Source organism: Simochromis diagramma, unplaced genomic scaffold, assembly GCF_900408965.1.
Source record: "Simochromis diagramma unplaced genomic scaffold, fSimDia1.1 OVJJ01000463.1, whole genome shotgun sequence".
Classification (NCBI taxonomy): Eukaryota; Metazoa; Chordata; class Actinopteri; order Cichliformes; family Cichlidae; genus Simochromis; species Simochromis diagramma.
The window spans coordinates 1,976,351-1,990,735 of record NW_024386941.1 but is presented as its reverse complement, the minus strand read 5'-3'; the positions used below and the strand labels follow the sequence as shown (position 1 = coordinate 1,990,735).

At 38.3% G+C, this 14,385-nt stretch overlaps 2 protein-coding genes across 4 annotated transcripts in view; one reads left to right on the top strand and one right to left on the bottom strand.

Annotated features, from left to right (window-relative positions):
* Nucleotides 1-1,022: 1,022 nt before the first annotated feature.
* Nucleotides 1,023-14,385, bottom strand: part of ppp1r13l (protein phosphatase 1, regulatory subunit 13 like) — a 14,532-nt gene continuing 1,169 nt past the window's right edge. For 2 of the 3 annotated variants that reach the window (XM_040037685.1, XM_040037686.1), the window contains exons 2-13: nucleotides 9,320-9,400; nucleotides 9,088-9,209; nucleotides 8,157-8,712; nucleotides 7,577-7,669; nucleotides 7,374-7,462; nucleotides 6,646-7,006; nucleotides 6,096-6,556; nucleotides 5,837-5,974; nucleotides 5,126-5,259; nucleotides 2,962-3,128; nucleotides 2,262-2,455; nucleotides 1,023-2,136 (exon numbers count right to left, since the gene is read on the bottom strand). In XM_040037685.1, the coding sequence (XP_039893619.1) occupies nucleotides 2,101-2,136; nucleotides 2,262-2,455; nucleotides 2,962-3,128; nucleotides 5,126-5,259; nucleotides 5,837-5,974; nucleotides 6,096-6,556; nucleotides 6,646-7,006; nucleotides 7,374-7,462; nucleotides 7,577-7,669; nucleotides 8,157-8,712; nucleotides 9,088-9,209; nucleotides 9,320-9,356 (2,388 nt within the window). In that variant the 5' untranslated portion in view covers nucleotides 9,357-9,400 and the 3' untranslated portion in view covers nucleotides 1,023-2,100. The remainder of the gene's footprint in view (nucleotides 2,137-2,261; nucleotides 2,456-2,961; nucleotides 3,129-5,125; nucleotides 5,260-5,836; nucleotides 5,975-6,095; nucleotides 6,557-6,645; nucleotides 7,007-7,373; nucleotides 7,463-7,576; nucleotides 7,670-8,156; nucleotides 8,713-9,087; nucleotides 9,210-9,319; nucleotides 9,401-14,385) is intronic. The other variant, XM_040037688.1, reaches the window with a different exon arrangement.
* Nucleotides 8,381-14,385, top strand: part of hnrnpul1 (heterogeneous nuclear ribonucleoprotein U-like 1) — a 19,909-nt gene continuing 13,904 nt past the window's right edge. The window contains exon 1 of the mRNA XM_040037684.1: nucleotides 8,381-8,385. The gene's annotated coding sequence lies outside the window, so the exon portion shown is untranslated. The remainder of the gene's footprint in view (nucleotides 8,386-14,385) is intronic.

Sequence of the window (14,385 nt, the reverse complement as noted above, 5' to 3'; positions counted from 1 at the left end):
TTTATAAAATAGCAGTATCAATTTTAAATGTAAAGAACAAAACAAAACCGCGATTATGAAAACTGATGAAATGGCTCACCTTGCTCATCAGCTTGCTGCAATTTTATCTTTCTAGAAACCAAAAGAGTGAAACAGCTTACAACGACATCTTACCTCATTGAGTTGCTGACTTAAACAGCTTCTTGTTTTTTTAATTTAAGACGAAATGATTTTTCACTGCATCATGTGTTCCTGCTCTATACCATGGCCTTCTAGCTGAGTTGAAGATCTATTTCAGTGAAACATTATGTATTCTGCCACAGGCCACTGGACATTTCAGTTCACTTAAATCACCTGAATTATTCACCAGACACACAGCATTAGTTCATCACAGCTGTGTGTGTGTGAGAGAGTTAACAGTGATGCTGTATATCCACTAACTGTATGTCATTATTATCATGTTTGTATAATCTGCATAACATGAAACATTTAAAGAAAACAGCAGTCAGCTTCAATCAGTGTTGGCAGTAATTGTCCTCAGGGATTGTGTTGAAGAATACAAGCGTTGGTGTTAATATCAGTGCAGATAGTCTGTAGATCAAAAGATGCAAATCAGAGTTAATTAAAAAAAAAACCCCTGTTCATCATGCGTGTAGCTTTTTCGGTAATTACACTTATTCATCAGAATACAGTTAACTGATTCATTAAATATCACAGCAGTCCTGTGGGTGCTCTGTGGTGTAAAAGCAAAAAGACTGAAAAAGATCAGGGAAATGAATGAACTTCAAATAAGAAGAAATAAAAGAAATTAGCAGATGTTTTTCCATGTATAATGTACAGTGTGGGATAATGCTGCAGACCAGCCTTGAATGGTGCTTTGTCATATATTACTATATACAGTTTTTGCTTGCAAAACATGCAGCTGTTGAAATACTTAATAATACAATGCCATCTGTTGGTCAGTAAGGGACATTTCAAAATGGTATTTTCAAGTAACAAAACTCCAAATACAGCACATTTTAAAGAAAAGGCAAAAACAAAAACACGATTTTCATCTTTTTATTCAGTATTCAAAAATTTGATCACTATATGCTCCGTAGAAGCCTAAAGGTTAGATGCACAGAGGGCCCTAGTAACAAGTGAAACTTGTGTGGAAACAAAAAAAAATATAATAAAACCAGTTTTTGTCACCACATGCACTACACCACTGTGAGTACACACACAAACACATCCACCCAGAAAACACTTTCAAAGAAGACACACTTATTTAGTGAGCATAAACATACAACACAAACCTGAAGGCAAAAAGAAAATACTGAGGTTGAAAATACTATGGTAAACCTACTACCGCCGTACTGATAGGAGAACACAACTCCTGACATTCAAAAAAATCACACATATTTCAAGAATATTGTTGTTATTAGGATTTAACAGCCACTGTAGCCAGAAAAAGTTACAGTTAAATACTAGTACTAATATCTGAGAAACTATTTGCAAAGGCTGTGATATCTGAGTACATTTCTGAAATATTATGTAAAGTAAAACATTCCCTGCTAACTGCTCTCTTTTACTGTGGTGCTTCCTTTCTGCAAACTTTTCCAGGAATGGAAACTTGGATTTTACTTTGATTGAAGCAAAGCATTTCTAAACTGAGCAGTCACAAGATTTCACACACCTGCCATGACTTTGCTGATGAGTTGACTGAACATCAAAAGCCAGTGTTTGCATTCTGATTAGTAACCTTACCAACTTTTTACTCATTGTATGGTGAACCCTTGACTGAAGCCTAAGTAATCCGAACAACATGGACCTTCACCCCTTTGTAACATTTGGATAGACAACAAAACTTGACTATCTGTTATAGAGTTGTAACATAGATAATTATTCTACAGCCAAGCCGGTACAAACATAAAAAGATTAATCCTTGTCAGTACAGCCAAAAGGAGTATAGAGACTTCACCTTTGCCTCTCCTTCCCTGACAGATCACAAAAAATCTTTTAGGTCTGCAGTCTTTTTATGGCCGTACAGACACAGTATGTTCAACTAAAAGTCTGAAGCTATAAAGCATCTGAGAATATTCCCTGCATCAGTTTGACCAGACCTGATAATCAGGATGCCACTTAACACAGAGATTTCGGCCGAACCTTCGGGAAAAGCTAGAAAAAGAAAAAAACAAACATGAAAACAATTAAAAATCATGTTTTGTTGCAAAATGAAAATCATGAAATCAGGAGAAAAGGACTGAATTGATGTTTTCTTTATTTAGAAAGTGGTGTCTTACCCCAAAGTAGTTGTTTGGAACAAAGCCTTCCCTGCCACACAGTGAGGCCCACCACCAGTCTGACCCCTCAGGTTTCTGGAGGATGGTGACCATGTCTCCGTCTTTAAAGCTCAGTTCATCTGCTGCCTGAGCTGGGTAGCTCCACAGAGCATAAAGCACTCCGCTGTTGTCCACCCCCATGGCCTCCTCCGCAGCTGAAGAAAGAAAACAGGATACATATAAATATAAAGACTGCTGTACCAGAAAGCAGTAGTTTGGAATAGTGTTCATTGAGAGGCTAGAGGTCACTATATTTGCTTTTGATTTCATAATTTCATAAATTATAGTTCACTATAGCTTTATTTTAAAACGCCACCTTAAAGTGTTCCTACGCTGTATTCTTAAAATATTTTTTTAAAAAAGAAAGAAAGAAAGAAAACTTGTAATCCTCCTAACATTTCTTTGGGAGTAGATTTTGAACAAAACTATTTAATTATGATTATTATTTTTCTTACTATTATTTATATTACAACATACAATATATATACATATTCTGTACATGTCTGTGAATGGCTGAATGCTATTTAACAAAACAATTGACACTGAGGTTAAACATGGAGCAGATTACATCAGTAGAAAATATCATATGATACGTTATAAGTACTATTTGACTAATTAAACAGTTCATAGTACAGTTTACGTGTGGGAGTTGTTGTCTCACCCCTCAGGAAGGTTTCACACTCCTCATATCCAGGAGCATAAGGGTCACACTTCTGGGAGGCAGTAGCTCTGTCTCTTTCTGTAACGGCCATGACGGCAGCCCCACTCCTCACCAAAAACTCACAAAGAGGACGGTCATTACAAGAGGCTGCACAATGAAGAGGAGTCCTGTAGGGCCACATAAAGAGCTTTAATTATGTTGTATTTATAGATATAGATATATCCGTACACCGTCTTCCAGTTCCAGGGCTTTGGATACCAGGATATAACATTATATTAAAAAATAAAACATCTATTCCTTTGCAACTCCTTCAGATCAACTTCATCAAATGATAACTTAGACTGAAAAACCTTTATCCTTGTCAGCACAGCCAAAGGGAAATATTTACAAAACCAAAATGCAAAAAAAGAAAAGTTAAGCACACTACATGTTAACGTTTTCTGTATGACTTTATCAGACTCTCATGTCATTATGGTCGAACTATGGCCCACTTTTTTTTTTAGCAACGTTGCTTGAGTTCATTGAGCTTTGCAGGCATTCATTTATGCACAGTTCACTTACGGTTCCACCACAGCATTTCAGTGAGGCTAATTCTTTTCTTTTTCAACCAGTCTGTTGTCGATTTACCAGTATGCTTAGAATCTTTGCCCTGTAGGACGGATGACCAAGTTTAGTCAAAAAGACTTCACATCTGATTCTAGAATACTTTTGTATATAAGGAAGTTTACAGTATACTCAAAAACTACATGTTGCCCTGGTCCTGTAGCTGCAAAATCAGTCCAGACATTACCCCTCCATCACTGTGTTTGACAGTTGGTATGAGGTGTTTGTGTTTGGTTTTCACCAAATGTGAGGTAGTGCATCTCCACTTCGGGCATGTCTGCCCAAAAAGACATTCTTTAGATATTAAAGATATTCTTTAGAGAGCTGTTTACTAATATGTGCATGGAAATGTTCAAGTATACATTTCTTTTGTGCAAAAGTTATGTGTATACACAAAATTAATATGGAATTTATTAAACATGAGAAAAGTGGTCGATGTTGTAAGACAAAAGTCTACGCATCTATGGCAAGAAAGCAGGGCCAACTGAAAATGGAAACAATTGCACCCAAAGAGAAAGCCAGAAAAGTTGAAAAAGCTTTCCAAAGTTAGGCCTTCATCACTTTGTTCTAACTGTGTTCATAAATTATGAACCAATTTGGTATAAAAGACTGATTTGGCATGATATGTTTGAATGAATTTGTGCGCAGGCATTCTTACTAAATGAGAACCTTTGTTCCAGAGGCCTTGTGATTTGTTCAGATGCAGGTTTTCAAACCTAAGCCATGCTGCCATGTTATTTTTAGAGAGAACAGGCTTTCTCCTGGCAACCCTTCAAAACAATCATACTTGTTCAGTCTTTGTCCAATTGTACTGCCATGAACTGTAACATTTAACATGCTGAGGAATGAAATGTAACATTTAACAGGCTGAGGACTGGTGTATTTTGAATGGTGCTTTTTTTATATCTCAATTTTAATTTGTCTTAACGTTGACGTTGGGGTGAATGTACTGGGACATTTACTGGCAGCTGTCTTCAATGTTTTCCTTTTGCGAATAATCTTTCTCCTAGTAGAATGATGGATTTCATCTTGTTTGGAAATAGCTTCATAACCCTTTCCAGAACAGTAGGAAACAATAATCGCTTCTCTGAGATCATTGGTGCACACTCTGGTAAGGGGAGTGGGCTTGCACGCACCTGAATGCACCAGACCTGCAAACTGCCAAAACCTCTGCTTTTATAGAGGTGGTCACACTTATTGATGATCAGTTAATCAAGTGTATTTGATCAGCAGCTCCTGTGTGCTACTTACCCTCTTAAGCCCTATGGAAATATTAAGGCTGTATTTAATTTTTCCTTCTGCATTTTGGTTGAGTTTTGGTTAAAAAAAATAATAACACTATGCCATGTAATGTTCATCTATCCAAATGTAAGACCAATTTTGTGTAAATCTTTTGAACTGAAATAGGCTGTACCTTTTGTCCACATGGCTGTGCAAACAAGGAGTAATGTTGTGTTCTGAAATAAGTTATATGAACTAGTTACACAAAGGCTTTTACAGGAGGCAAACATAAGAGGAAATAAGAGAAAGAGGATGTATACAACAGTAAACAAATATTTACCAGCCATGGCTGTCAGGTGCACTGACATTAACTCCAATCCGAACCAGGAAGTCCACGATATCGTGATGCCTAAAGCAGACGGCATTATGAAGGGCACTGATGCCTTCTTCATTTGGTTGGCTGGGATCACTCATCTTGGAAAAGCATTTTACACACAGTAGATTTGTCAGATTAAATGTGATTCATTTCCACCCACCAATTAAACAAATTGCAGACATAAAACAAATAAGATTTGCATTTGTTGTAACTAGTTTATCCACTCTGACATTCGTTTAGCATGACTGTCAGCATTTCTTTCTAAAATAGGACTTGAAGCTATTGTGCTGACTGGAAGACTCAGAGATGAGCTGAAAAACAGAACGCATACTCAGCATGTGTTCCTTCAGAAAACTAAAGTTAAACATAAAACATTTTTTCACAATTTTCAGTACTTCTTAATGTCTAAATACGGCACTGGAGCAGGAAGTCTGTCACTTCACTGTTGCAGTCCAATAAACTGTATTTAGGCTGCTGATGTAAGCTAAAGAAGTGGGAAAAAAATAATATAACTATTATGGGCAGCCCTCGGAGATCATGCTATTTTCTTGAAATACATCCAAACCTTGCTGCCTGCACAGTTTATGTCTGGACTTTGCTAAGTGAAGTTCTCTTTAAATTCTTAACATAATTAAGCTAGCGATAGAGATAGAGAGATAGAGCTAGTATACATACCTCCTGGACAGCTTTCTGCACTGTGTCCAGGTCTCCAGCTAAAGCTCCATCAAGTACAAGCACCAGCGGGCTAAGCCGAGCCCGCCTGCTGGAACTTTTGCGCTTTTGATTAGGCAGGCGCAAAATTGAACGGTAATTCTGCACAAAAAACAGAATATCAGTTTGTATAAAGCCAAACACTTGGCTGCAGAAGATTGCATTCCACCTTTTAAAACATTAGATGCTATTGTTATAATTGTTATTGTTGTTAAATACTTACTTTGTCATTTTTAATGAGAGTGGGTGTCTTAGGTGGAGGGGGAGGGGGTAAAGCACTGTCCTCCCCATCTGATGAGCTGCTACTCTCACTACCTTTGTCCGCCTTGTTATGGTATTCCTTGCGAAAGAGCTTGTTGATAAGATGTTTGTACTGGTTTGGTTGGTAATGCGAGGGCTTCTTCAGGGGCTTTGAAAGGTTCACAGAGCCCCTCCTCTTCAGGGCTCTGGGAATTTCTGCCCTGATGCGCAGGACCTCCTCGATGACAGGGGTCACATGGCTCTGGGCATCAGGCGCCACCACTGGTTGCAGCGTGGTGGGGCTTAGGGGCCGAGGAGGTTGCTGATTGGTGCCCTCGGTCTCCACACTACCCTCTGATATGGCAGGATTTTCCAAATTTACAGGGTTCTGCTGAGCAGATACCAACCGCTCTAACTCTGCATCTATATCCGCTGGGTTCAGCACTACAATCATGGATAAAAACCACCATTTATAAGACAGAGTTTCATAAACCATAGTGAGGAAGTGTTTGCTAATGTAAAATGTGTTTTACCGTCACTGTATAGAGCTGGCTGCCACAGCTCAGGTGGCTTCAGTTGTGGCTGAACTGCAGGAGGCTGGAAGAATTCCTTTAGGACGGGTACAGCAGATTGGTAAGGTGACTTGTCACTTTGTCCTCCAACCACTCTGGGTTGGGGGGCTATCATTGCTCCCCAATAAGGATTTTGAAGGCGCATGATGACAGAAAGAGGAATGGGTTTATGCTGGCGGGACTGAGTTGAATTGGGAGGAATAGAAATACGGGAGATGGGCTGAGACTGGTAAGGGGAGTGAGACTGAGATGGTGGTACTGCAATACGTGCATTACGGGGGAGGGATCCACTGGAAAACTGAAGAGTATTAGAGAGACGATCCTGTAACAGAAGAAACAAAAAAGGGACACTTTTTTTCCTTTTATTTCAATGGAGGAAGTAATTTGGGGGGTTTTCGTGTTCTTTTTCATTAAACTGGACATTTTTCTGTCCCACAGAAGACAAAAAAATGCAGTATTACAAAAAACATGCTCTGAATTGAGATCAAGATTTTTAGGAAAGGTGCATCCTGTTCACTAATGTTGGGATCAACTTTTTCTTATCTATGAAAAAACAAGGAAATAGAGTAATTTGCATATCTGAAGTTTCTCATGAACTGCAGGGAGTCTGGAAGCAGATTCATTGGAATTAAAGCGTCGAGATACACAAAAGCCGTACAAACAAGTTTCATCTAGGTATTACTATTTACTTTTATGGGGCTTGGAGCTGGAGAAGGGCCATCGAGGTTGGATTCTTTCCAATTTGGATTTGGCATAGTTGATCGCAGCCACTCTGTCTCTGCAACAGCAAGGTTAAAAAACAAAAAGAACAACAACAACAAAAAAACTTGCTTAGATTACTTGCAGAGACTCATTCCAGAAATTCACTCTAAATGGTCATAAAATCACTAACTGTCATAAGTGTGATGAGGCTTCCTTTCATAAGACATGTCCAGATCTGTCTCATTCCACTTGCCAGGACTCTTCTGCCATTGCACAGCCTCGTCTGATATTGTGGGAGACAAAGCAACAAAAATATGAGCAAAGGAAAAACAAAAATAGAGCAAGTGTGCTAGAAAGTTAATAAGCTTACGGACCAGTATTATTTTTTATAACATTTTCATGCGTTTGTTTTTTATAACTGAAAGAACACTGTGACACGTCTACTTTTAGATTTGCTTTCATGTTCAGAAAGTGAGTCTGTTTTTTATCTATCTATTTTTTTTTATCTTGTTGACTAAGAAGCACTTTTTCAGCCACACTTTAATGACATCTCTACCCAACACACCCCTTTATTTAATCAGACAATATTTGAATTGTTACATCTCAAATCCTGACTTATATCCAGATATGTTGAGGTAATTTAATTTGACTTGTTGGGTAGTTGCTCACCTAGTTTCTTAATAAAATGTATTAAAATTATTACAAAGGTAATAAAGTAAAATGAATTTCATGATAATTAAGTTTAAATGTCCTGAAAATGAAAACTTTACCTTGTTGCCTGGAACTGCTAAAATTTCTGGGAAGCGTGCTGGACATTGGATAATTGACAGACAATGGAGAAGGGCTTCTGTCGAATCGAGGCGACCTTGGACGCATCTGGCTGCTGTCATAAGGTCTGAGCAAATTGGAATGGGCTGAAGCTGATGGTTCCAAAGTAACAGCCTTTGAGTTTGGAGCAGGGCTTCTATCAGTGGAGCTAACTGAGCTTCGTGGGCTCTTGTCATAATGAGGCAAAGAATTATACTTCATGTTTTGAGCTGAATGGCTGTAACTATGGTGGACGATGTCAGATCCAGCTCGGACTGGAGCATGTGCACTTCTTTGGAGCTTTGGGGATGGTAGTGGGCTTGGTGGGAATACAGGGGAGGATCTAGTATTATTATTGTTAGAACTGACAGAGTCAATGGGATGGAAGGATGCTGAGCTTGTGGAGTAAGCTGAAGAGCTGGGGGATCCATTACTGCTGCCACCGGATGCCTGTTTAGTAGTGGAAGTGCTGGAAGACCAACTGGACTGAGGCTGCTCTCTGGAGATACTGGAGGTGGCCTACAGAAAAAAGAGATATGGATATCACTGCGTTTTGTTTTGTTTTAAACACAAACACGTCAACATGTTTTTGTTGGCATTCAACTACATCTGTACAAGGGTGTGTTTGAAAGAGTGCAAGTGAATTTGAATGAAAGTTTTTATTTTGGTCTGTGTTCACACATTTACAAAAAATCAGGACAAGGAAACCCCCTCGCTGGCAAATTTAATTTAGAAACAGAGGAAAGGAAAAAACAAATAAATCAACCACTGCCTTGATATTTCCACCCATGTTGCACACTTTGAAGGACTACAAAATGTAACTATTATAAACTAGTGCAAATTAACAGCTAAAAGAGGGAAACTAGTACTACATGTGTGTGTATGAGTGAGTACCTGTGACTTAGACTCTGTGTTGTTATTGCTGGTGGAGGCCTCCTGCAGCAAGGAGTTAAACTCTTTGGATAACTCGTCTGCTGTAGCGAGTGATGCGCTCAGATCATCATTCATGGTCTGGACTGAATATAAACCGCAAATGTACAAAACTCAATTAGCAGAGGATATTATTCCCACATGTACAAATATACACAGAGCCAAGTGGAAAAGTTAAACATTAGTGGAAACTCACACAGCATGCTGCTCCCAAAGCTTGTTTGAGAACTCATGACTCATCAGTTAGCAATAACTTGCTCCTGAAAACAAACGCCACCTGTTAGGACAGAAAAAAAAATCCAAAAAACAAAACACTTCCATCAGCTCACAAGCTTTTTATCATCTTTTTAGAAGAATTAACATTTTACAGGAAATGTTTCTCCTAATACTGAACTACACACAGACTTCCTCGAACCCTTCCTAATTCACTTTAAATCAACCTTGAAAGTTAGGTTTCATGCAAGATTTACTTTGCTTATCTCTTCCCTTTCAGCTCCAAGCTGAAATTGCATAAGCCGAATGCCTGTCATGTCTAAACAAGCCACAATTTCCTGATTACTGAAAGTTCAAAAACAGAAATATGACATAGTGCACAATTGCAAACATTTATAATGACGTTATAGACATTTGAGCGCCCTTTTAAGTGCTGGTTGCAGGTGTTCATCATACCTACTGACTCAACCAAGTTATCTGAGATACCAGGTGCTCAAGCTTAACATCACTTATGACTTATGTTGGAGAGTCAGTTTCAGACAGACAGGCCAGACAGACAGGTGCAGCACAGCTTCAAGTGTGTGACAAATTATAGTACCGGTAATACTAACAACCAGAGAGACGCCGATGCAAGCTGGGCTATTCTGTTAATGAGTTTAAGCCAATAAAAAAATACGAACAATGAGCTGCGCAGTAATAACCACTTTGCATAGAAGCCTTTGCAAAGGCTTTTTTGTGTATACATTTGGATGCACTACAAAAAGCTGAGAGTCACCACTGCATGTTTCTCAGTAAACTTAAAACATACATTTATAGTGCATCTTCAGCCTTTAGGTCCAGTAAATATTGTTCATGCAGTAGAAATCTTATGAAGACCCTTTAGTTCATGACATTTCTAAAAGTAACTCTGTCATGTTGAAAGCTTAACTTATCACCCTTATCTAATAATTTCTATTGTGAGTTCCAGCAGATTTCCTTTGTGGTTTACGGTTCTTTGTATAGTTAGCCAACTACATTCTGCAGTAGGCAAGTAGATGTTACATGAGCCGCAATGGCTGCTTTCCAATCCATAGCTAGTATAAAGCTAGAATGACGGTGAAATTTGATGTTACTAAAGAACATTGTTCAAACTAGTTTACAGTAGTAAGGTGCCAAATTAGTGACACCTTCAAGAAGCAAGTCCTGTCAGTCAGCAGCCTACCAAAGAACATCTGGGCACTTGTTTGGACATTTATTTTGAAGTATTATAAAAATCAGCTTTTATTTCAATGTCATCTTTGCTGTTGCAAAAGTCTCTCCTGCTATCCAGGACCTACAAGAGTTATGACCATGGAACCCAGTTTGCCCTGCAGGCAGTGCAACAGTACTGTAGACTGTAACACTATACTGCAAACCACCCAGTTTTACCTGTCCTTACCGTCCTATATTCAGTTTATTGCGACATCCCTAGTTTAGGCATAATGGGGGGAAAAGGTTGTGACAGAGGACAGATTTATTGAACCTCCTCACTTTCACTCAGATGCTGTTTCCTGATACTTTGATTTTTATTGTGTTAGACTAGACACAGATTACACATGTACATGACGATGAAAATGAATTTAATACGCATAATGTCTAGGAAAAAATATAAAACATTTTTGGAAATGTTCCTTGATTCACTTTTAGTGGTTTAAAGGAGTCAAGCCACTTCAACTAGTCATGAAGAGAGATGTGAGATTGGGCTTCGTAGCCCCCGGTTGTTTAATATTGTTGTGTTTATACATAAAGAAACCTTGTCTGGACCAATCTCAACCAGCATTGGTTATGCACACCCTGCTCTACATAATTCTGATTAATTAGAATACCAACTAAAAATTAGCCCTGGCCAGAGCAAACAAGGGTTACATGAAGTAACCAATACTAAATTTACAGCAGAATCAGATAAGTGTTATTCATACTATTTGTCATGCTTTGTAGCAAGAACTTGTCACATCTCAGTCAGGCCTGGGTGCAGGCTCACATTCCTTACTCCTCCCAGTGAGACATTCTCACACATTAGCACACTTGAACGCTTACCACTGTCAACAGCAGCTCACACAAAAAGAGATTGTACTCTCAGTGACTCACAAAGGTCAGGCTGATCACTCATTCACTGAACTCTCTCTTTACTGCCCAGGATTTTATTCACCCCACCCTTTTTCTTCCTGTGAAACTCTGCATGCCGTTTGGCACCTTTGCTATTTTCTCTTGATTCCGACAATTTTGGCTTTGTGTTGCCGGAACACTTTAACTTCACCAAAACTAGAACGGAATCAAAATTAGATGTTACGTAATTTCTTTTTAGATGCATGTAAGAAGTCAAGTCAAGTTAAAGTTTATTTTTCTAGCCCACATAGAACAACCTTTGCTGACCTAAGTGCTGTACAAGGTTACAGAAAATATACACTGGACAAATCCATCACTAAATCAACAACAAATATACACTGAAAATGATCAAGTAAGACAAAGCAAACAAGACTGTATTTGCATAGAAAAGCCAGGCTACGCTGCTCAACTAGAAGTGAAAACAAGCAAAGATAAGCAGTTTTTTTAAACAGTGTTTTAAAATGATTTAAATCAGCGGTCCCCAACCCCCGGCCCTCGGACCGGTATCGGTCCGTGAGTCGTTTGGTACCGGGCCGCGAGAGTTGAGGCTCAGGTGTGAAAAATATGGTTTTCAGGGTTTTTATCGGTTTTCAGCGTTATTTTGTTATCGTTTTTATCGTTAACTCGGTTTTCCTGGGTCTTTTCACGTGTGTTATGAATAAATCTTCTTTTTTTCAGTACCGGTACTAGTTTTATTTTGTTGTATTGATCCGCGACACCTTAAAGGCCGGTCCGTGAAAATATTGTCGGGCATAAACCGGTCCGTGGCGCAAAAAAGGTTGGAGACCGCTGATTTAAATTACTCTTTTGGGTGTGTTTACGACGTTAACTTTTCTTATAACTTAGTTTATTGCAAACTAATAAAGCACATTACTGCAGTTAATATAATGACAATATTGAATTATTTCTCTCCTTTCACTTTACTTTTATTTTGTGTTCTATCATCTTCCATGACATACCTATCATAATAACATTTAGATTCTGGATTTGCCTTTGTTTTTGTGCTATTTTAGTGTTTGTTTTGAGATAATCTCTTTCATTTATTTCTCCTTGTTTGTTTCTTTTTAATCACAATAGGTTTCCTTTGTTTACTTAACACTTTTATCTTATGCAAGTGTATGAATCTAAAAAAAATAATAAAAAATCTAGACAACTCTGTGTAAAGAAAAAAATGTTTTTAGAAGTGAAGACAGAGATATATAGTCAATAACTTTGTTTGTTGGAACAGCCAATATCCTTTCAGTTATCACATATAGTATCTCTTGAGGCAATTGTTCCACATTTTAGTAGACGTGCTACAGTAAATAAAGATAGAAGCATATGCAAATATAGAAGCGAAAAAACATCAATCATCTAGACGTTTAAAGTGAACTGACAGCTTGTGGCTACTGCAGCTGTTCTGTCATCTATTTCTGGTTTTGTGTCATGGTTAGTTTCTTGGAAAACCACATTTTGATTTTCTTGCCAGTGCTTAGACTAGAATGTAGTACAATACAGCAACAATTAGCTCTTTCAAGTGGTGAAGCCAACATAAAAGCCACAGGAATAAAATATAAAATGGCACTTGACAAAACTACTGTCCCCAAAACTACTGGCAGTGCAAAATGTTAAAATTCTGTTAGGACACCCTGAAAAACAGAGAGAAACTGTGGGAAGCACAATGGAAATTTAGAGATTAAAGACAATAATCATTAGCTTTGCAAAATGCTAGGGTGTGTCTAACCAAGACTACAAGCAGTCTCTCCCTTTCCCACTCCTTTTAAGTCTTTCGCTAGAAGTTCATGATTACACATCCAATTCTCTAGTTTTATCCTAACTACATATTTCTATCTAGGTACTAATTTCCTGCCTGTTCTCTTTCACAATTGTCGGTCCCTCCTTCATATCCTTCCTCCAGAACTTTGGCTTTGTGCTGGCAGAAAACTTGCAACAGCATGATAAAGCATTCCCTTTATACAACTTCCCTTTGTGGCCTGCTTTTCATTTTTGTTTATCATAAAGTCCTAAAGCAAACATTACCTGCATAGTAAGATTTTAAATACCAAGAGTCCAAAGTCCAACATCCAGCATAATGTTTACACTGGCTCATCACTGTTTCATGTAGTAAGAATGTTTGAAAACATGGCGAGAAAGGAGAATAAACCCAAGGATAATTATGCAGATACATGTGGGAGGTGCTGTGTAATTACTGTGAGAATGACCAGGAATCTGTGTTGCAGAATTCTGAGATCTTCATGCACTGATAGGCTTTATCATTAGTATCAGCATTCTTGCATCAACAGATACCGGCAACACTTGAGCTGTTTATGTGAAAGGTCATGTCAAGGCTTGTAAAACTAATTTCAAAAACCGCTATGACTTTGTGCTGACCTAGTTACATGAGAAGTTTAGTTAAATTTGACTATGACCCCATGCTGACATTAGACTAATCATAAAGGGCTCACTGATTAAAACATGGCATGTACTTGGATAACAGTGAGATAACGAGTTGGAAAAACCCCACCCAAAGAACTCTGTTTTGTTTTTTCTACAGTGCTTTCACCTGCACAGCAGACTTAGTTAGTCACTGAAAGCCAAACCTACATAATTACACAAACAAGAGTTCACACTAATACGCTCTATTCACGATAGCAACTGTCACTTCCAAAGACTTTACACAATACATGACTATTATACTTCTCAAGCTTGGGATAAAAGCCAGTCACTGCAGACACAAGAGCACATAAACTATGGATAGACCAGAGACATGCTGAGGTGATGATTACTAATCCAGAACAAGAGTATAACTTTCCTTCCTTTTGTCCCATAATGTGGACAACTGTTTTTTAGCATAGCCTCGTGTCTCTGTGGTGGTAATTCATTTCACTTCTAGCATAATACTGTTCTCCACAGCATATGACACAGGAATCTCTCAGTGCTATATGA